We start from the raw sequence: 23,278 nt of genomic DNA, 5'->3' as shown, positions 1-23,278 counted from the left end.
GGCAATGGAGGGCGAAATCATATTAAGACGGTATTAGCATAGTTTGCCTTCTGATTTACCTAGCCGAGAAATTCACCGCCGAGGTGCGGATAATCCGACTTTCGAAAGAGCAATAAACGGTTAACAGCTAATGGAATTCCAGCCGAGCTCGAGGAGTCATCCCGTAGGAATCCTCCCCAGGTCTCTCGACTTCCTCTCGACCAGCTACCGCGTGTTGCAATAAGTATCAGCAGTCCGGTAGTTCGTTCTGCGATTCGTTAATGTGCTTTTTCAAATCACAACTCAAATACGCAGGTGGTATAATAAATTTGTAAACGGCGAGATTTTTTCCCCAGAAAGAAACTAGATCTTCTCTCCCGCTCGATAGATCGCAGTTCTTTACTCTGCCTAAGCCATCTTCCCGCGAAGTTAATTTCTTATATCTTTTCTACCCCCCCCCCCCCTCCCCCCCACCCTCTCCGAACTTATATAAATTTTCTACATTCAATAACTGTATATATAAAAAAAAAAAAAATTACACACTATTTTTGAAATTTGGTTTAAAACCACTCGTGAGAAAAAAAAAATGGCAAATGCGACGGTTCGATACCGGCACGTTTGCCACGAGATTGAATTCCATGGAAACACTCAGAGGATCAATCCAGTGTTTGCCAATCGATTCGTGTTTCTCCGTAAAATGAAAAACACGTCTTACCCCCCATTGGCATAGGCGTAGGTGTCTTTTCCCTGTTTCCTCGCCATATACTACCACCAGACGTGTTCTGTTGATCTCATATATATATATATATGTATGTCCTTCGGTATGACGATAGAGAGGGGGGGGGGGGTCAGTTTTTGCGAAAGGTTGCCTCTTCGTAAGCCCGCAAAGCTCCGGTAAATTGAAAAGCCGAGATTGCCTCGGGCCGAATAACTGGCGAATATATTCGCGCTCAAGTCGCGTACCTCATGTAGGTTGTACGTATATATATGTATATATATATATATATGTATACCGTGACACAAAGTCTAGGCATATATAGATAAAAACACGAGACTGAGTTGCGTAATTGAAAGAACAGCCTTATTCTCTTAGCCATCAGGAGCAACAAGCATCCGAGATTAATTGCAGCACAATTCGGTGCTGAACCAAACTCGACTAATGAAGAGACGAGATCTGAGAGCCCCAAACGCGACCCTGTATAACTCATTTTCCGGTGCCTCAGGTTATGCATTAATGTATCAGTGTGCAGTTACAGTCGCATCGTGGTTTCGAGTGCAATGTAATAATTTCGCTTAGCCGGGTTAAGAATTAGAATTTAGCTTTAGACTGAATTTATTCGGGATTTTATAAAAGCCTGAATCGCGATAGTCGCGCAGAGGCAAGACAACGTCGTCGGCGAAATTGGCGGACTGGAATTTTCTTCATCAAAGAACCATCAGCTCCGACTGGAGTTTAGTCCAACGAAATGATTATAAATTTTCAGGCAAAGCCAGGAAATTCTCAGTGGCGAATTACAAAGGGAATCGCCGTTGGCGAATAACTCTCCAACTGTCCCGAGAATTCGTACCACCGTGAGATTAGAGTTCCCGTCGTTAGAGGAGGGCTCAAAGTTTCACCCGGACAAACGCGATGGACCATGCGCCATACTGTACCTATGGGGATTCAATTTGGACCTGGTAGGTAGTGACGTCACGGAGACGCTGCGGAAAAGGGGCCTTCAAGACCACCGAGGTCACACGTCTGGGATACGCAAACCGGAAATGCATTCGACGAAGTCGGCTATGCAAGGTTATAATACAGCTGAAGACATAATGAACTAATACAAAATGTTGGTTTTTGATGTTTTAAGAGCCCACTCCAAAGGACAGTTCAAAAAAACATTTTAAGAGGTCACTCCACATTTTTTAAAACGTCAGAAATCGTCAAAAATCGATTTTTTTTTTTTTTTAATTTTTTCTCGTTACGGTATAATTTTATAGTAAAAAAAAAGAAATGAGTTTCCGAAAGTTTCAGTTCAAAATTTGAATTTTGAAAGGTCGCTCATAATTTTTTTTCGATTTTTTGGTTCATTTCTTTAGATCTTTTCGAGCAACCTTTTAATATTCATATTAAAATTTCATACATTTTTTTTCTTTAATTTAGTAAGAAAAAATTAATAACAATACACGACGACACGGATTAAAAATCAAACAAAATACTGAAAATATAATTTTTTAATTCAATTTTTTGACGATTTCTGACATTTAAAAAAATTTGGAGCGACCTCTTAAAAATTTTTTTTCGAGCTGTCCTTTGCAGTGGGCTCTTAAAACATCAAAAACTAACATTTAGTCATTCGATAATGGTACGAAAAAAATTCGATAATTCACGCCGTGCATGTGGGATGAGAACGAACGAAAAAAAATTAAAAAAATAAATATAGGGGAAAGAAAAGGAAGAGAGAAAAAAATATAAATTTCTTGAATATTCCATTGACGAAAAATTGTAATTCAAACGCACTATACTACATGAAATTGGGACAATTTTCGACGCTCCACCACCGTCTGTAACATTTTTTTACCAACCGCGTGTATAAATCTTCATATATTACTGTTTTTTATGTATAAACCCCAGCCGCAGTTGTCGCGTCGAGTTTGAATTTCTACGAGCAAGTTTTTTTTTTTTACGTTCATATTCATGTTCCTGACAAAAAAAAAAAAAAAGATTCCAAATTATTTCAACAAGATCGACGATCGTTCGATTGCAGGTGAATATAATTGACGATCGTATGAACTCGAATTGTAACGTGAAAAACTGCAGACAAAAACGTATTGTGAAAAATTTCTTTTCGCATCGTGAAAAAACAAATCAGAAATGGAACGAATTTGTCCGATTTTTATGAAACTCCAAGGGAAACGAGAAGGGATCTACGGTAGGGAGAAAAGAATAGGAAAAAGATTCATTTTGAAGCTGGTTTCTTCTCCAACGTTTTTGCCCCGCGAGCGAGATCGAGATAAGAGACAACGAAGGCCTTCCTCATCGAGCACCGATATACCAAGACGGGGCTTTCGATGGCAGACATGCTGCCGTACGCGCCGTGTGTTTAGACAAGCGAATTGTGACACGGGAAATACTGTTCCTCACGATGTGTGTGTGTAATATCGTGTACATCAACGCGAAGACGGATCGTTTCGACAACAATTTCAGAATCAAAATATCCGAAAAGAAATATATTATATGCTTCTTTAGGTATACCTATAAGGTAGATAAAATACTGCTCCGCAGAATTGGACGTAGAATAAATTTTCTGTAGGAAATATATTCTGCCAAGTTCAGTAATTCATACGTATTTCGTTATACTTTTCTTCTCCCTCGCAGGAAAGAAATGAAAAAAAAAAAAAAAACGCCACTCAATAACTTCGTTATATACTATACGTATATGTATACGGAATCGCTGATATATGTATGTATATATATATATATATAGTCAGAGTATTTCACTGCAGGTTGTTATACTCAAGCCTACCATTTTCTCTCTCTCTGTCTCTCTCTATTTTATTCATTGTTCGTTTTAGTTGTATTTATTGTTATCTATTCTTATCTCTCTTCTCTTGCTATTCTTTTTCAACTTCAGTTTTAAATTTATTGTTCGTTGTCTTGTATTTTATACTTCTACACATTTTATGTTTATATTTATGTTCTGCATACCGCCTGAGGGGACTTGTTTCAGGGCGAATGAACGCTTCTCTCTCTCTCTCGCTCTCGCTCTCTTTTACTGTTGTAAGAAAGATAGAAAGGCCTACTGACGACACCGTGACGCCTTAACGCCTTAACGCCTGAACGCCTTAACGCCAAGAGGGCTTAATGCGAATCCACTTAACTCGAACGAGTTTTTGTTCCGGCTTCCGTCAACGGAATTGTACAGCCGACAACCTGAAGCTGTCACCCGGATGGCGAACACCTCGTATAATTTGTTAGGTATTTCTTCCTTTGCCCACGTCTCGTCTCGTCGGGGGTGAAAAATTACTATTTTACTTTACACCGAAGTGTAGCGTGAGAGGGGGAGGAAGGCAAGAAAATAATTTCAACCGGGATGCTTTTAAAGACGCGGAGAAAAACACTATGTATATATATATATAATAACAAGCGAGAGTTTAATGCCACGAGGAGAGTTTCGCGAGTGTATATATAGCTTCTTAATTCCCTTGATAGACCAATTTTCGTAATATGATAACTAGCCGCGATTTCGCGCAAAGAAGAAGAGGACAAATGAAAAAAAAAAAAGAAAAAAAAACCATCAATTTAAAGACAAACGTTTACGCCGTCGCACAGCGATGATTTTCGATCTTTCGAACAATTAGGATTAATTATTATAGGGTCAGACACAATGAACTTGAGAAAGACTTTACACTCCAATTAGAATTAATATATCTTAAACTGGATGAAATTACTTTTAATTGAAGAACCTGATGTAGCGTCTCTAGACGAGGAAATTCTTTACATACAAGTCAATTTTACGGTATGTAAAGACTGACGATTTGTATCTTTTTATTGTCGTTTTTTTTTTTCATTTTTTTTTAGTGTCCTCTCATCAGTTCTACAATCGTGTAACATAACATAAATAATGAATGGATTTCCAACGGATTCAAACGAACCAAATGAAATAATTTTGATTTTTTTCCAACACGAGTAGCAGAATTCGATGTGATTATTACATACTTTAAGTACTGAGAAAAAAAAAAAACAGAAAAAAATTCTTATTCGAACTCATCCGACGTAGGGTCCTTTCTAAACAATTTTAGATCAAAGGGTCTATAAAAATTCTGCAAGCATGTCAGTTGAAATCTGACCTCCCTTTCCGTACCTACCTACGACAACTGCTTTTACCTCGAGTGAATCCGTCGGTGGAAGATGTGACGTGAATAAAATTGCTTTTGTCAAAAGAGAATCCCTCGAGACACGAAGAGTCCTCGAGAGATACGCACATCAACCTCACCCCCCCCCCCCCCCCCCGGCCCCCCGCTACCACTTTAAGGCGTTATTTACACAGCATACCAAAAATGTATATCAAGATTTATATACGTATACCTACGTGTAGGTTGTGAAGAATGATGAATTACGAAGAAGGATAATATTATAGAAATAGCGAAAAACGTGTCACGATTTATAATGATCGTTAGGCAGGTTATTATAATTATACTAGACCGTGTGGCGTAAAACTAAACTTGATGCCTTGACGATGTCCAGTAGTTGTAGTAGTAGTAGTAGTAGTGGTAGTGGTCTACCAACCCAAAGATGTGAATTTACTAAGTAAACAGGACGTTTATCCGTTGAATTATTATACATTCACATACTGTGCACCGGGACCGTGAAGAATAGAGTAAAATGGTATAGACTTGAATAGAATAAATAAAAACACAGAGGAGAACAGTGGAGTAGAGTACGGTGTGTATAGTGTCTTTGAAATAAAAACTGGCATCAGCGTTGTTTCGCAGGACGCTTCTAATGTTTCCGCAATTAGCGATGCGGAATGTGTATCGTTGAAAGGCGTCGCAACGAGTGAAAAGTAAAATAAAATTTAAAAAAAAAAAAAAAAAAAAAAAAACAATCACGAAAGAATAGAAAATAAAAGAAATAAAATAATAGTCAAAATAAGAATGAAAATATGTCAAAAGTGGTAGAGAAAATCGCCGGTGAGACAATACACAAGCTGAGAGTTCCCTACACATCTGCCTGACAATTATCCATCTCATTCCATTTTTTTCCCCCTTGTAATTGTTGTTTTTCCCCTATTTACCCCCCCCCCCCCCCTCCCCTTCCGCCCCGCTGACCGTATTTACCCGTTTTTAAAATCGATGAAATCAACCACGATTCGATTCGGATGCGTATATCATATGCTTATAACGCGGTTTGCCGTTGGTTGACATAATTCGTACTTACACGTAGGTATATGGCATGATCGCAGAATCGCGGTAAATCTTATCACTCGGTAGGTACTGTAGTACAATAGGGGTATAGTATAGGTATAAATCGAGCGATTAATTATCTAAACGAGAATTCACAAGGCTCCTGTGCACATTCCCTGTAGATGACTGATTGTGATTATGGGTATGTAGGTACATACATACCTATACAACCTAAACTGTGCATCGACACAGGTTTGATGAGGAATTCACGAGGATATCGATCGGGAGCGTTAAATATACCCTGTGATTGATGAAAACTTTTACATAAAAGAGGCATATAAAATTTCGTATGCTTGTATATAAGGTACTCGTACAGTATTAGGGTTCAACGACGAGGTACGATAAGGGAGAAAAAATTTCAGAAATGGAGAAAAAATATCGGGGCGACAATTTTTCACGTTTCAGGGTGGAGGATTGAGGGTCGATTAATTAAGGGGATATAGATGCGCTGCAGGTCCGGTACTCGATCGTTAATCGCACGAGGTTCTATAGAACAGGGTATTAGCCAATTAATTACATGCTACTTTGGAATTCAACGACGGTTTGTAAAGTTCAAACCTAAAACTAGATTGAGCCTAATACGCAATTAGTATTTAAACTATACGCAACGATAATAATTTCCACCTTCCTTCCCTCATATTTTCCCTCGATCATCCCCCGAATACGCAAGTATTTAATTTTTTTCAAACTCTGATCAACGGTGTTGCTCAATTACTGCAATTCAAGCAATTATACGAACAAAAGGGCCCCCTTCACACGTCGTTCGTTCATAAACTCATTGTCAGCGTCAGAGACGAGACCGAAAATTCCATTTCAAGTAAATTTAAAATCCCGCAATTCGCCGACGGGACTAGACTTTTTCTCCGTGTACTCGAATAAAGAGCTCGTTAAAAAAAAAGATAAAAGTGGAAAGAGAGAGATAGAGTGTGTGTGTGTGTGTGTGTGTGCGTGTAAAGTAAGTAAAAAAAAATGTATGCAGTCGCGACTCGTGAGTAGAAACGTGTTACAGGAAAAACCGTGCAGTTCGCTAATTGAAAAACTACTGACTGATTCCTCTACGTAGTCACCCCGTACGGCGTTTTAATCGCATAATGATAACAACAACAACAGCAACAATAATAATTTCACATCTTTAATCGCGTACTGATAGCTAACGATAACGACAGTGACGATAACGTCGGAGAACGTTTCGTCTCAACGAATATATATATATAACAATTTCTAAAACGTGTTACTCTACTCACCGGAGATGTAGCGATTCTGGCTAACGGCGACGGGGTTGTTGTTCGCCTCGGTGGGTGCCGGGGGGTTGGGAATCTGACGTTCCGACGCCGGGCCAACAACTCCTGGGGGTCCGCCAACTGCGGGTGACGGTCGCGAACTCCACAAGCTGCAGGGATCGCAGCCCTCGGCTGATCTGGTTGACAGACGGCAGCAGGACCAACGTTTTCCACTCCAAAGTCCCGAGTGATAACGCCCACTTAGCCCGGGATTTTCGGCGCAAACTGTAACCCAAAATCGATCAGGTCAATTTACATGAATAAATTGCGCGGTGGAAACCGGCGAGGTTCGCGTACGTTTTCGCTCGGACCACACGAGGGTGCTGGACATATTCCAAGTCTCTAGATCTTAGGAAACAAGCACTTTGAATTACAAGTGGAAGAGTAAAAATTTTTGTTTCTTACGGAAAAGATGTGTAAACGAGTAATTTTATCTCTGTAGAATCATTGAAACGTCGATTTCGAACCTTTGAAACGATTCAACAGAGTAATTTTGTCAATTCAATTACACTGCAGATGGAATATGAATCCTTCGATCTTGAATATGATCCTGAATCACAATTTATCATCTCGAATTTCTGCCATGTTTATACTCAATAGTCTGGTCTGAATTAGAAATATTCGGAACCTGACTTGATTTTTGTGTATAGAGGGTTGTCGACCCTCAGGAACTCAAATCCAAAGCAATTTTCGTTTCGAGAAAACCAGCAAAATTTGATATTTTTACGTTTACCTCAAAAACTGTTATCGATAGTGGAAAAATAACATGATCGTCGTGTAGAGTGGAAAATTCTACGTCGAATTCCGTCCTCACACGTCGGAAACGATGTCGAATTAACAAATTTAAAAAAACGAAATTCTAGCTATCGATGGCATCTGAGGAATTTTTATGAAATAATTTCTTTTTTCTTAACTTGTTGATTCGACTCAGTTTCCGACATATGAAGACATAATGCGACGTAGAATTTTCCACTCCACACGATGGTCAAGTTATTTTCCCGCTTTCGATAGCAGTTTAAAAAAAAATACGTGAAAAACCCGTCAACTTTTTCTGTTTTCTCGAAACGCCGGCTACGCAACTGAAAAATGACTTTAGATTCAAGTTCTTGAGGGTCAAAAACCCCCATAAATAACACAGCGATATCCGGAATACTTTTAATTCAGCCCTATTTTGGAACGAACTATAAAAAACAGCGGAAGAACATTACACCTTGCAGTCAGTCCGCACGAACCTTCTTATTCATTTTTATTTTTTTTTGCTTCGCCGTATAACCCGACAGGGTGATCACTTCACCGTTGATTATATAGCAGCACGTGGGCTGCGGGAACTTCGACTTAAGTAGGCATAATAAGCGCGCGGAGAAGCGCGACAAGCAACCTCAAAAGTCTACGGAGGGAGTCGTTCGTCGGTAATTGCTCGTTAGCGAGGAACATCCAACAACGAGCTGGAACGGAGATTTGTATTTAGAGTAGGCAAGTAGGCGGCAAGAACCTCACCAACTTCGAATGCTGGTTACACGCATTAAGCTCATCGGATTCTCGCCCGATTTTACCCTCCGAACGAGAAGATAATATGTCTACCCGAATGGGTGGGGGGGGGTTTAGACTTTTACAACGTTTCTATATAACAGAGTATAAAGTTATTTGTGGGGAAACGTAATTCCCTGAGAATTCCAGAGTTTCCAGACAAGAATCATTATGTATCCAGTTTCTTATCGTGTACACAATAAATGAAACATACAATAGTCAAACGAACAAGAATATTCTATATTTGACTAGAGCACAGCTCGTTTTGAGATGAATTAGTAAGAATTCGGAATACAATTTTTAAGAAATCAGGGCTTCGTTCGTAACCATTGCCTAAAAGTTGAAAGAAATTTTTAGTTTTTTTTTCTCACCAAATGGTTAAATTTTTATGAACCTAGGATAAAAATTATTATATTCCAGATACGATATAAAATTCCCTAAGAATTCTCTGATTCCATAATTTCCATGAATACTGGACACCCTGTATAAAGATTGATAAAAGAAGGGAAGTTGCAGGAAAATCTTGATTAATATCATCCTCAAAATGATGACTCGAATTTTCACGATGTTTCAAAGTTTTTTATGGTCTCAGGTTACGGAAAATCGCATCCAACTGTTTTCAAATGATCATCCGCGTCTGTGATCGATTTTTGGTTCTGCTACATGCCGAGGAAAAATGATAGAATTTTTATCATCTGGTCCTTTTGATTTGAAGCAAAATCGGTTAATCAGTATCGAACTTGTCCGCGAAAAAATGTGTTTAGAAACGTTGTTGTGAAAGTAATCTTCTATTTTGCTTTGCGAAAATAAACCAATTTTATGTCCGAAAATTTTAAAATCATAGAGAATAAAATTGTCTAAATTGAAAAGCAGGATAATTTTTTGACCATCAATGTCGAGTCTAATTTGATAATAGCAAGTGAAAAAAGGATTAGTGAAGAAAGAGGTGGAATTTCGAAGATGGTGAATGCGCGAATTTGGGAACTCAATTTCCGGGACCAATTTGTGTGTAAAAGACTTTGAGAACGAAGCCGCAGAATCTGGATGAGGGTGAAGTTAAACGATCGTCTGTACATATATACATACCTCCGTTTAATATATATAATATAATATAATGTGTAATTCGGTGTGTCGGTTGAGGCTTGGTAAACGGTCCATTCGGGTCTTATGATAATAGTATAAAGGTATATAAAACGAACCCCGAGAAAGCGCGGAGTTTTGGTTTAATCATCGCTCGGTTTCGGGTTGAATTATGTGAGTAGCTATGCGCGTGTGTAAATAATATATTACAATAAAATTTTTAAGAGGTATGAAAATAGAAAAAAAAACCATTACAAAAATGGAAAAAATGATAAAGGAACAAAAAAAAAATTTCACTCTGAACCTAGCGTGAAAATGTTTCATAAAAATCAATTTTGGTGTTTTTGAGACGGATTTGAGATAAGAAAAAAAATATATAGATATATATCATAGAGTAAAGACGAGTGATTAAAAACAAGTTGAAAGTTATTTTTCGAAGCTTTTCAGATATCGTACCAACGTGGAATAAATCCTTGGTGAAATTGAAAAGTGATCATGGTCAACCGTTTACTGATTTGGGGTGGAATGCCCCATATGTATAATATAGATGGGAGTCGGCGGTGGGAAAGCGACTCTTGAAAAAGAGCTTGCAATCTTTTTTTCACGTGCCAACTCGTACGTGCTTTTCTTGCGCATGCCTCCTTTGAAGAGAGCGTGATTTACGATCGTTAGAAAACCGCGAAACCTTGTGTAGCGACGGTGCAGCGGGAGGGAGGGAGGGTGAATAAAAAGCGAGGGAAGATTTAGGAGTTTTTATGAATCTAAAATACTGTACGATGGTGGGTTTTCATTTTCATTTTCTTTTCCTCTATATAACTGCTTCGTCTTAGTTTTCTTCTTATTTTTTTCCTTCCTCTGCTTCCACAAACGTTGTACAACGTGTTACTTTACCGGATAATGCTATGCGTCGCTGGAGAAAAAACTCCGAGGACAGAGACTCCTTTACATTCTCTCCCGCTCCACGTTTATGCGCTACTTTATTAGTGATTTTTTTTTTTTTTTTTTTTTTTTCTTTGCAAGCGTATATACAGCGTATACCATGTACTTTACGCCACCTATTGCAAATATTACGCAGCTCAAAAAGGGATTTAAAAAGGTCGACTTCTGTGTCTTGGGAAGTTTAAAGCTATATATATATAAACATACAATTTATCTCAAATTTACCATCAAGAATAGAGCAAGCTATGCGGTTTTTCCATCCAATCGATCGAGTGTTTCTTTTTCGTTTTCCCTCTTTTATTGTTCGACCTCAAACCTGTATCGGATCGAGTTTCGATAATGGACAGTTTCGTTTCGTTCACACGCCTAACGCAGCGTTGGGATAAATAAGAAGTGTGAGGGAGGCGGGGGAAAAAAAAGGGGTGAAAGAAAAAACTTGCGAACCAAGAAGAAATGATTAATCGAATCTAACTTATACAGCGAAAGTGATAAACGAATTTCTTTGAGATGTTTAAACGGACGAGTGTACAAACCACGATGTTTCTTTAACGCCGCGAAATAATCGAGGAAATAGGTTTGCCCCTCGAAGGGTTAATTGTAAGGTCGGTATAAGTGAGGGGCGGATTGCAGACTACCCTTCGTATAATAATTGCTATCGTCCCTTTTCGCGATATTTAAATGTGCGAGAATTAGTATAACGAGTAGGCGGCATGAGGGTGAAATTGCCAAGTAAAAGTTGGGGTAGCGGATTTTGATGAAAGGTTGAATCGAGAGAAGCCGTATAACAACCGAGTCGTAAAGCATACCTACAGTAATTCCCAACGTAAACTTTTATACGACGAATAAATTTTGCACCTTTGAATTGATATATATATATATATATATATACATACACAATGGATGGCCTGTCGTAGCAACCGAACGGAAGGGTAGGGGAGGGAGTACAAAAATATGAAAGAGCAAAATCCCGAAAATCGAATTACCGAAAGTTAAGAACTTGGAAATATGACGGATAATGTTTTTGGTTTTTTGGCTGTTCGAAATATTAGCCGTTATAAATTTTTAATTTCGGACCTTTCATTTTTCTATATCTTCAAAATTTTGTGCTTTGTTCATTCGGAATGCAGACTTTACTTAAAATACTTTTTCGAATAAAAGATCATTCGGTTAAATGAATTTTCGTGAAAACAGTTCATTTAATTCTGCCGGGTGGTACGCTGATCATTCGTTATACTTATTTTCGGGTTTTCGGTCAGTCGACTTTTGGTTCGTCAAGGGATTTTGACCCCCACCTAACCGAACGCTAAAGGCGCGAGAGAAGAAGAATATAAAGAGAAAAGAAGAGCAGAAAAATGATAAGAAGGTGGGGAAGAAGGAAATAAGAAAGAGAACACGTCGTCCATCTCGTCGCTGTAATGGGCTGCACTTAACCGCGCTCGGCAAACGACGATGCGACGTATCTTTCGGATGGGATGAGAAAAAGGAGAAGCTCACCGAGGCACACGAAGAAGCGAAGAGATCTCGTGTCGCAGACGCGAGAGCAACATCCGTTAGCAAAGAGATACGATACGACCTCAGGTATCTACGTATATGTTTAGTGTCTATACTGGATATCCTGGAAAGCTTTGACGAAGAGATGGGTGGATGGATGGATGGATGGATGGATGGATGGATGGATGGATGGATGGATGGATTGATGGATGGATGGGTGTCAAAGTTCCAACTACAACTCCTGTATGACGGTTCAATATATTATATTACAACGCGTAGTCATAATCTGCGTAAATTTATTTTTACAAACATTGTGCAGATAGAAAAAAAGCTTCAGCATGAAAGTTTTTCTTCATGAACCGCTGCAGTGACTTTTATTCATACATACACGGTTAGAAAAAAAAAAAAAATGTGTCAGCAGGAGCACTAAAAGTTTTGGATTGATTTAGTAAATTGGGGAAAAGAAGCTTCGCGAAAGCTTTGAACTGAAAAACGATTCTCTAGAATATGTTTTTAACATGAGCGATATTAGCCGCAGCAGAAAAGCCGGTCAATCGTTTCACTTTACGTCTCGTTTATATTTGACGACCCCTTTCTGTACATATATCCGGAAGCTCGAAGAGAGATTATAATTTCCGACCTTATACGACAACGCGAAAAGCTCTGAAAACCCAGCAGCATCAGCAGCAGCAGCAGCTCGAAACTTCTCTCGGTGGCCGGTTCGCTTGATTTTGCAGACTCAATTTACCCGAGAGATATTATAAAATTATAGAAAACTTGATATACGGAATTATTTTCGCAACTTATACCATTAAAACCGTACTTTAGTGGTATTAAAGTATTCACTTTACCAAACCCTTGATTCCGGGTGAACGGAGACGCCTTAAATAACGCCGGTCCCGCAGCCACCCTGATTTATCAAGTTTTCACGAGCATTTTCACCGTGAGCCGGGTATAAAACTTAGCGAAAGTGAACTAAGCCGAGAGTTAATTAAGCTTGAATTTATAATTGATTAGAAAAGCTTCGTTTTACGGTAATTAATTTTTTCTAGTTAAATCAGATTCGAAAATTACATTATAATATCCTCCACTCCATTTCTCTACGAATTTTCTTCCTTTTTTTTTTTTTTTTTTTATCATTTTTATATCGCAGAGAATTTCGCCAAGCGATGTATTTTTTCTATCCCCAGGCAATTTGTCGTCCCTTGTACGTATTACGCGTGTTTATGCGAGGCAAGATTTTTCTATATAAAATATAACCACTTTCCAAATACATCGAGGATTGTTCTCAAGTGTTTGTAAAAGCTTCGACGGTGCGGGCCGAATATGAATCGTAAATATCGAGGGGACTGGGTCATACCTTTGCAAGATTGTCGGAGCTTTCGACGTCGGCTATTCGACCTTCTTTTCATACACGAGTGGGTACATATCTGTAAATACATATACCTACATACGTAGGTACGATCGAGAATCCGATCACGGGGTGGTGGTAGTGGTGGTGGTGGTGGTGTACAGTTTTCGATACAACATTCACATATACGTACGCATAACTGCCGGCTAGGAGTTCAACAACTCGGATATACTTGTAGGTATATTATCGAATAAGTAAGAGGAGTTTGAATCGTCGAGATCCTTTTCCTACGTCTCTGCCATTCCTATATCTGTAACTTATTGACTTCTTACCAAAATCGGGCGCGTCGTCTCTCTATATCTGTCTATATCCAACGATAAGGCAGAGAAATCTCACTAGAATCATCCAACGTAAGATAAACAAACGTTATAAGACACCCTCGTTCTATACATATATATACCTAATATCTATCGCAGATCCAATAGTTGCGACCGTCGCGAGGAACTTATGCGAAACAACCCTCACGGCTATCCTTACTTTATCCGATTTCACTTCAATCGTTTCTTCCCGTAATTCCACTCGCAGTGAAGTAAAAAACGATGCTTCACTTTCACCCCCCCCCCCCCACCCCGCTTTCTCCTGTTTTCCAAAGTTTTACACGATCCTGAGTAAAAATTAAACCGCAGAAACGAAATGTCAAATATGTATGCAATATAAGAAGTCGAGCAAATTTTTCTACGTAAATCATTTCTTTTTCTTCCTTGAATAATTTTTCAAGCGTCTGTGAAATTATTTACAATTAGTTGACAATGGGATAAGTTTTCGGTGTATGATAAGGGTAGTTTAATTCCCTAGATGGTTGATATTTGCGGACTAGATATACAGAGACACATAATCCATGGGTTTTCAACTGGTGGGAGTGAAACGGTCTTTGTATAACCGAAATAACGTTTTCTGGTAGCGTACAGCGCAGAAAGTACCTACGGGCAACGTCGAAGCTGCTTTGATAGCAGATTAAACTGGGCAACGAGAGATTTCGAGGGAGGAAAGAGGATTTTACAGCGGTTTTCCACCACCGCCATGCTGGCAGAATGTAGCTAAATTTGTACCTTCGCTTCGCCCCCATAGAAAGGATTCCAAATTCCTGGTGTTGTGTTGTAAATGCGCGAACAAAGGAATAACGGAGGCAGAGTATCATCCAAGATTGCATTTTGCAAAATCACTAAATTATATATACATATATATATATATATATATATATATATATGTATATATACCGATGTAAAAAATTCAAAGAACGAGAATTCAACTCTGCTCGGAGAAATTTACAACATTTTCTTAAATTTTTGTTAATTGTTTATATGAACCTGTTTCGGCTAAGCCACCAAAGTGCAACAGTAATTATCGGATTTTGAAACGGGAATTGTATGAAACTTTTTCGCAGCAGACAGGGTTCAAAATTACTACGTTCATATCGCGCGCGTAAATTGACGAATAAGAAATGTTTCAATCAAAGAGAAAAAGGTATTCAATTTTGTGACCGACCGAGTTTATGGATACTGCTTTTTTCAAATTTAGGATTAGATTGTACGACTAACAACAAGATTCTAGAAAGTGTAAATCAATACAAAAAAGTGTATGTACATTATAATAAGAAATATAAAAAAGAAAACCTATGCAGTGCCAAAAAAGTTGTTTGTAAAAAGAGGAAAAAAGAATTAGAGAAAAGATTTCATTGGAATTTGAAGCGGTGAAAACAAAATGGTGGAGATTTAATTTTAGTCTTATTTTAATTTTCTCTTCTCCTCGCTCCGAAGGGATGCTATAAAAATCCATCGCCTCTTCGCGCCAAAAGACGGTGAGAGCGCATTGACGCGGTTCTGTATATCCCCTGGGAATGAATGCTTCCCCCAAAGGAAGCGAGTCGACGATTAGCCGAAATTTCGCGGTTTTAGGGTTTTAGGGTCGAGTGAGGGTGAATTAATGGTTTGTCGAAATGAACAAGCGTTGTAAAAGGTTGCCTCGCAAAAATGAATCGATGATTTTTCACCGACGCGTAATAATTATAAGGATTTTTTTTTCAAACCATGCGTGTCATCCAAATTATCATTAGCTGCAACGTCGCAATAATAATTCCTTCAATTTTACGTGGTTTAATGTTTGCGACAGTGTTTTAATTATTTATTTATTTATTTGTTTCATTTTCTCCTTTAACGCAAATTGTCAGGGTGTCGTAACCTACTTTCCAACTTTTTGTTTATAAAATTTGTGAAGTGATCGAGCAGGTATATGTGTAATGGAAAAATATGACAGCGGCGTCGAGGAAAACAAATATGTAAAATAAAAAATCAGGTCAGGTCAAGCCGCGTCCAATTACCTTACGTGCCACGGCGTGTTTCGTCAATGTGCGCATACGTGTAAAATTGCGGAAGTATACTAAGGCGTGCATACATATTTAGAAATCGTCAAAAATCGATTTTTTATTTTTTTTTCTCGTTACGGTATAATTTTATAGACAAAAAAAAAATAAGTTCCCAAAAATTTCAGTTCAAAATTTGAATTTTGAAAGGTCGCTCATAATTTTTTTTCAATTTTTTGGTGCATTTCTTTAGATCTTTTCGAGCGACCTTTTAATATTCATATTGAAATTTCATAAATTTTTTTCTTTAATTTAGTAAGAAAGAATCGATAACAATAGACCACGACCACGAGTTTTCCATGAACTCTTTTAAATAATAAATTATATAATATTTTCAACATTGAAAATGTCTGCGTATGTAAGATAGTTTCCACTGTATATAACTCGAGTGAAAATCGTGTATATAAGTATTTCGTAAAAAGCTGAGACGTCGTATTTTGTATTTCGTCTTTTTTACTCTTTCTTTCTTCAGAAGGGTAAGGAAAAAAATTTTAACGCCCATGGCGGAAGGAGTTATCTAAAATTCAGTACAAAACTGTCGTTAAGTATACAAAGAGGCGCGTGCACAACCGAAATACGTCAGTGTCAGGGTGATGGAGCTTGATAATACAGTAGGTAGGTAGACAAGAGGAAAAGCCGAGGGTGCGGCAGGCTGAGGAGAGAAATGAAGGGAAAAGAAAATAAAGGAAAATAGCAGAAAAGGCTAAAGAGAAAGTGTATTATAGTATTACGCCCTTCAGAAGTGGAAGTAGCGACTCGATAAAGATGCAGTATTTCATCGTTTACCCGGTTCTGAGGGGAAAATGGCGATTCCTCTTCGAGGAAAAAGGAAGAAAGATGAAGGAAGAAGAGGGTAGGAATAAGATTGAGAAGGGAAGGAGAAAGGAAGAAGGAGGAAGTCCATGCGGTAGCCACACAATATACACGTCAGAAATTCCCTCGACACCATATACGGAGCTAAGATAAATAAGTTCGAAATAACCGAGCAACGCGACTCTTTCCTCAAATTTTAGATTAACCTTAAACCTTGGACATTATATTAGGTATATCGTCACCGATGACGTTGTTTTCCAGACGGCTGCGTCGGTATGAGGATAGAAAACCCGGGAAATTACTCAGTCAATACATTATTATTATTATTGTTATTGTTATTACAAAAAGCTCTTTCATCCGCACGATATATATATATATATATATATATACAAACAGGAAACTTTGGCAATTCGAAAAGCCTTTCAAACAAATTTGTTTGTTCGTTTGTTTGTGCGTTTTTATTTCACGTACAAAAGTTTAAAATAAAAACATCCCTCGCGCTGTATTATATATATTCATATAAACGTAAATACGTGCGTATGAATTGATCTGCACGCTTGCATTTGGTAGATAAAATAGGATTTCAAACCGAATTATAGAAGGCAAAGAGAATATTTCAATTCTCGTTTACGGGAAATTAATTGAACTTTAATTTAAAACATTCAGGCTTACGTACCTCGTGGTATCAAAAGCTTTTACGGTAAGTGTGTAGAGTATGTAATACGTTACGTAATCATCTGCGTAAATGCACTACATAAAAAATAATCGACTTGGTCGATCTTCAACGGTGACATTTGCGTTTGATTTGCAAAAAATTCAACACAATATGCCAAATTTAATTAACGTAATAAAAAAAAATTAGAAAACCAAACTCGGATCACAACTTCTAAGTTGTAGGATGTGACGTAGACGTTGTAAGTGTACCTATTATATACACGTATACATGCATACGGAAACCCCGCAGCCTTTGAGAGGAAAGTTTCAGCTTATTAAAATCGTGGCGGGGACAAACTACTTTGGAAAACAAGAGAGAAAATTGGTAAAATTTATGGTGTTGCAAATAGAACGGTATACAACAATATACGTGTAATATACATATACATACATACACATCAAGTTAATCGACTTGAACGAAGGAACAGGTCCAAGTTATGCAATATTCCTATATTTTATACTATAAATTAACTACAGGCACGAGCAATATCCCATCTAAAAGTTGATCCTTGTTTGCACAATTTTTCCTTATTATACGCACGAGGGTGGCGGATATGAAAATCAACTTTTTTTTTTAAATATAAATACTTTTTCGAACTGATGTAAAAACTTTTGTCTACGAGTGGCCATGTTCCTCATCCCCTAGCTTGACGATTCCTTCACATATTTCTATCTACACCTCTAGGTATATAATGGGACAGGGTAGGCAAGTAACTACGAAACTTCTCAACGTCAACTAGAAGCTTGCATCCCAGCACCTCGAACGAATTGAGGCTTGACAGTAACGAATTATCGGCGTTTATACTCAATCGTCCGATAAAAGTCACGAGTTTAATCGTTCACTCGGCTCTACGCGCCAGCGAACTTGACACAAATTCGATCCGCTCATCGCAGCGGCAAATCCGATAACGAGCAGGTAGGTTCGAGGTGCAACGCCTATGCTGTAGGACGAAACGGGGCGCAGAGAAACAGGATGGGAAGGAAGATAATACGTATCGTCGAGAACGACGATTAATCGGTATTCATACTAAGAAGAATTTCATTTTATTTTATTTTTTCCTTTCTTTCTTTTTTTTTTCTTTTAACGCTTAGCTAGGAATTCGACCTACGCAAAATTAATATCGTCACGATAACGGTTTAAATGTTTTTTTGAAATTACAAGGAAAATTTGTTATGTAAAAGTATACTTTCTCGCTATTGGAAGATTAAATTTATGCTCATCTATTGGTGAGAAAAGATGATAAATTTATGATTCTTTAATATATGCGTCGATGTTTTGGTGTCCGAGAAAAGCCCTCTCGCAAAGTCTGTCAAATTTGCTGTTTAAAACACGTCCATTTTTACTCAACCTCTAGTACGTAACACGTAATATTTGATCGTGGGACCAACCATTTGAAAAAATCTGCAAGCGTAAGAAATCAATCGGCAATGACGGCGCTATTCGATAAAAATACCAGCATCGTCGACGGAGCATTTCACGTCAATTCTCCGCTGATACGAAACTCACAAAAAATTCTAATTCTAATTGGGTTTAGCTGACGTAGAATGATCCATAGTCGACGCTGACGTTTTCATTGAACGTTAGAATCGATGCTCACTGATTTCTCACAGCAGCGGATCTTTTTTTGCAAACAATTGCTCTTGCGACGCGAAAGGTATCCCGAAAGTCTAGCAAAAACGTGTGTATTTTAAACAGCAAATTCCAAAGCGATGGCTCGAGGGTTTAGGATTGAGACAGAGATCTGTGCTTCGAAGGATTCGATTCGACGAGTCAAAATTCGAATAAGTTGAAAATAAAAACCACCCTAGTATCCACCGGTAAAAGGTAGATTACAGAAATAAGGGTGGCTTGATTACAATTAAATAATAATAATTCTCGTCGAGACTCACCCGCTCGTATGGTTTGTATCCAATCGGCTCGGTCCTGGTCTCGGGCGGCGAGGAGGTAGAGGGTGTACTCCTGCCCAGCTTCTCTGTACCCGACCTGGAAGGGCAGCCCCGGAGGTACGCCACCCCCGCCACCCCCACCACCCCCGCCACCCGCGTTCCCCGCTTCGCCGGCGGCAGCGTCGGCAACTCCACCTCCGAGTTGGGCCGTCTCGACCACGTGGACACTCTCGACCGCGATCCGGCCCCGCTCCTTGCGTCGCTGCGTTTCCAAAATGAGGCAAATTTTAAAATCTGTTATAGAATACGTGCGGAGTTGGAAGGGAGGTTTCAGAAAAGAATAACAAACGCGAATCGAGGATGTAGGGAGGCTAAAAATCAACGCTTTTTGCTGCTTTTTTATTGTTTGTTAAATTTTTATACTCGTCAAGTGCGGAAATCTCTTTGAAACTACGATGAACGGAAGACAATGAAATTATAAACAAAAGCTCATAAATTCAGACGCTGCTTCCTGTCGACCGCTTCAAGATTGTAAAAAAACTAGTCAGATTCCTACCCGATGTATCATTTTATTACGAAGACATATATTTTTCACAAAATTTGAACTTGGCGAAACATTTTTTCAATCTGTTTTTGTTGTTTTTAAAAATTTTTTTTTTTATTATTATCTACCATTTCGGCATCGATCAATATTCAATTTTACAACGTTACATCGGTATAAGAGATCATCATCGATAAATGGCAATATTGAATTAATTATTGAGAAAATTAAATCTGTCTCAAATTTTTCCTAAAGAATGTTATATTCTTGTGGCTAAAATAAGCCGTCGCAGAATGAAATCAAAACAATTTTTAAGCGATTTAAAACGAAGGCATCGCTAAATGTAACGTAAACTTTTGTTTATAATTCTAAGGTATGTTTTTTTTTTTGTTTTTTTGTTTTTTTGTTTTTTTGTATCTGTAAAGATATCTTTGCAGCTTACGAAAAGTATCGATTTTTGGCCAACCATATCTTCGTTAACTAAATGATGGAAACAACTTTTAAACGAGTCATAAATAGAGAAAATAATTAATCTCTATTATGGAAAGTAAAGAAATAAAATTATTGTAAAATTTGTTGTGAATTAGTTAAATATTTTCACAGATTTCACACCCTTATAGAATGAGATAATCGAATTTGTATGAATAAGTAAAGAGTTTTATAAAGTTGAACTGTATTAATAACTATAGCGAGTATTTCCTATCAACAAACACACATCTGTTATATGAATAAAGTATAATCTAATATAACAATGTATAATATTAATGCAATTAAGTTTTGTATACTAGGTATATATATTTTCCGATTGCAGTCAATTAATATCACGAAACTCAGCGAGATATAATTGAAGAGAAGAATTAAAAAAGACTGTAAGTGCCACTTGGAAAATAATATATATAACTTGGCAATAAATAAAAATAAAATAAAATCCACAAACGAACAACCACAAACACAATGAAGAAAAAACAGCTTTGTTTGCACGCACTTACAGCCTTTTTTAATTCCCCTCTTCAATTGCTCGATATCTGTAATAACTGGGGGGTCGGGTTATAACTCGAAGATTGATTTCCCCCCAAAGAAAAGTACCGCGACTGTCGTCAGCAGGTGGATAAAAGACTTCGAGGCGACCGTCCGATCGAGGAACGCTACGTTATTGATATTATTATATATTTTTATCGCCTTCCCAGCCATTACGTTTCTCGAATACCGTGATTTCTCGCTCTCTGTCTCTCTCTCTCTCCCTCTCTTTTTATATCGACGTTTTCGCCAATATACTACAGATATATACACAATTTTTATTATTATTATTTTTTTTTTGCTATTCACTTTTGGTCTCCTTTTAGTTTTTCTCCGATCTCACTCTTTAATTAAACGCGAGACGCGTTAGCCCGTTAATTGCAATCAGGAACGACTTCCGAACATAATATGTGTACGACCAAAACTAAGAATAATATAAAATTACACAGCGATATGGATAAAAATATTTTCGAAGCTTCTTCGAACGTCAAATCAACTGTCACAAGCTCCTCGCGTTATTTCGTGAACTTTGAACTAGACGATACAAAAAACGGTAATAAAAACGTGCCATTTCCACGAAATATAAATTTCTTTTTTTTTTCTCATCCCAAAAACGCAAAATTAGATCGAATCGCGGTCCTGAAACCCGAGTTGGGACATTCCTGGTCATCGGATCGCGATGTTCGTTGGGGTTAAACGGGCCATCATATCGCTCGTCGGTGCTTTCCGTCGTCTGTAAATATCATCAGTTACGTGTCCTGTCTGATAAACCGGACTTCCGCGTGCGGCTTTCCTACCCCCCGCGTCTCGTAAATTTTTTTCCCTATCCTTCCGCGAATCGGACAGCAACTCGACACTCCGTTCCCTCCTCTTGGTCACGTATACGAATCCCGTAGAATCGCTTAGGGCGAACCCTTGGTCAAAAATGTCCTTAATGATAGCGCAGAAAGTCCTTCATCCTTCCGGTATTGAATCGGACGTGTGCTCGTTTATATACAGGCGATTCTTTGCGCCTGCTGGCCGACTAATAAGCGTTCTCATTTGTCACGTTCGTACAGTAACACAATTTCTGTGCCGTAATATTGCAAGCTCTGTATAATAAAAATTGAACAAATGGATTTTATTTTTTAATCGATTATTATTTAGCCTTATTAAATTTTATTTAACAAACTAGATATATCATTTGGTTTCCTTTTTTATATCAATATTGTAAATATAAATTCTCCGATGAATGTGAATAGAAAATAAATGTAACAATGAAAAATTCACATGACACGTATTACGCACAAAATGAGCGGATATTTAATCGGATAGTAATTATCTATATATACTTGCGTCAAAGATGATGGAACAAAACTCACTAATTGTCGCGTCTCATTAGACATTTCTACACTCGCTGAGGCATGGTGGGGGTGTTAGATTCGTTTAAGTCACGCGGCGTGGGCGTCATGAATGTATATGTATAATGTATACATATATATGTATATAAGTGCAATGAGAAAGTAGGTACATAAATACGTGAGTAATTTGCACAAAGGAACGAGCAAACGGCTTCTTCTTAATTACTTTGCAGATTAATTGGTTAGCGATTATTTAGGGAATAAAAATTAATAATTAATCTGACAATAAACGGCGTTGCGCATGAAAATAAAGAGGGTGCAACTAATTGGTAAACAGAAGCGCAGAATGTAAGAATATTTCATTATTTTACAATCGACATTATTTGATCTATAAATTATAAGATCATCGGAAAGTGTTTAGTATATATATAAACTTCTCGATCTAGGGCGAAATTTTTTTATTCCATACACGTTAAGGAGTGATATTATTTTTTTTTCCTCATGCAAAAATTCGACCCAAGTTAAACTTTGTTTTTATACTTTTCTTGCATGTGTGCGTTTCAACTTCTATTCTTCAATAACTTTGTTACAAAGACTTTACACCTGATAAATCCTGAAGTAGTACGAACAGTGGAATTCTTCTTGATCTATCGAATTTCTCTCAGACTAAAGTAACATCTATTTTTTCCTATCAATCGCACGAAGACGAGCGTAAAACATGGTAGTAACGACTTTGAAAATTTCGCGAATGAAATTCCCCAATGATGCGATAAGAGCGATCTAAGGTCTTTCATGATCTCGTAAATCCTTTTTCCAATCGGTATTATACGGGTACCTTAAACTCCTAAAACCGGGATGCGGATTTCTCGAGGGATGGAAGCGGAAGAAGGGAAGAAAAAATGACGATACGCAGGCATATATATATATATATATATAATACATATAATGGCTGTG

At 37.8% G+C, this 23,278-nt stretch overlaps 1 protein-coding gene across 1 annotated transcript in view; it reads right to left on the bottom strand.

Annotated features, from left to right (window-relative positions):
• The window catches only part of LOC124412484 (tyrosine-protein kinase Btk29A), a 144,680-nt gene that overhangs the window by 117,283 nt on the left and 4,119 nt on the right, over nt 1–23,278 (bottom strand). The window contains exons 3-4 of the mRNA XM_046892380.1: nt 19,430–19,688; nt 7,170–7,430 (exon numbers count right to left, since the gene is read on the bottom strand). Of these exons, the coding sequence (XP_046748336.1) occupies nt 7,170–7,430; nt 19,430–19,688 (520 nt within the window). The remainder of the gene's footprint in view (nt 1–7,169; nt 7,431–19,429; nt 19,689–23,278) is intronic.

This window comes from Diprion similis, chromosome 11 (assembly GCF_021155765.1).
Source record: "Diprion similis isolate iyDipSimi1 chromosome 11, iyDipSimi1.1, whole genome shotgun sequence".
Classification (NCBI taxonomy): Eukaryota; Metazoa; Arthropoda; class Insecta; order Hymenoptera; family Diprionidae; genus Diprion; species Diprion similis.
This window is presented reverse-complemented; position numbering and strand designations above follow the sequence as displayed.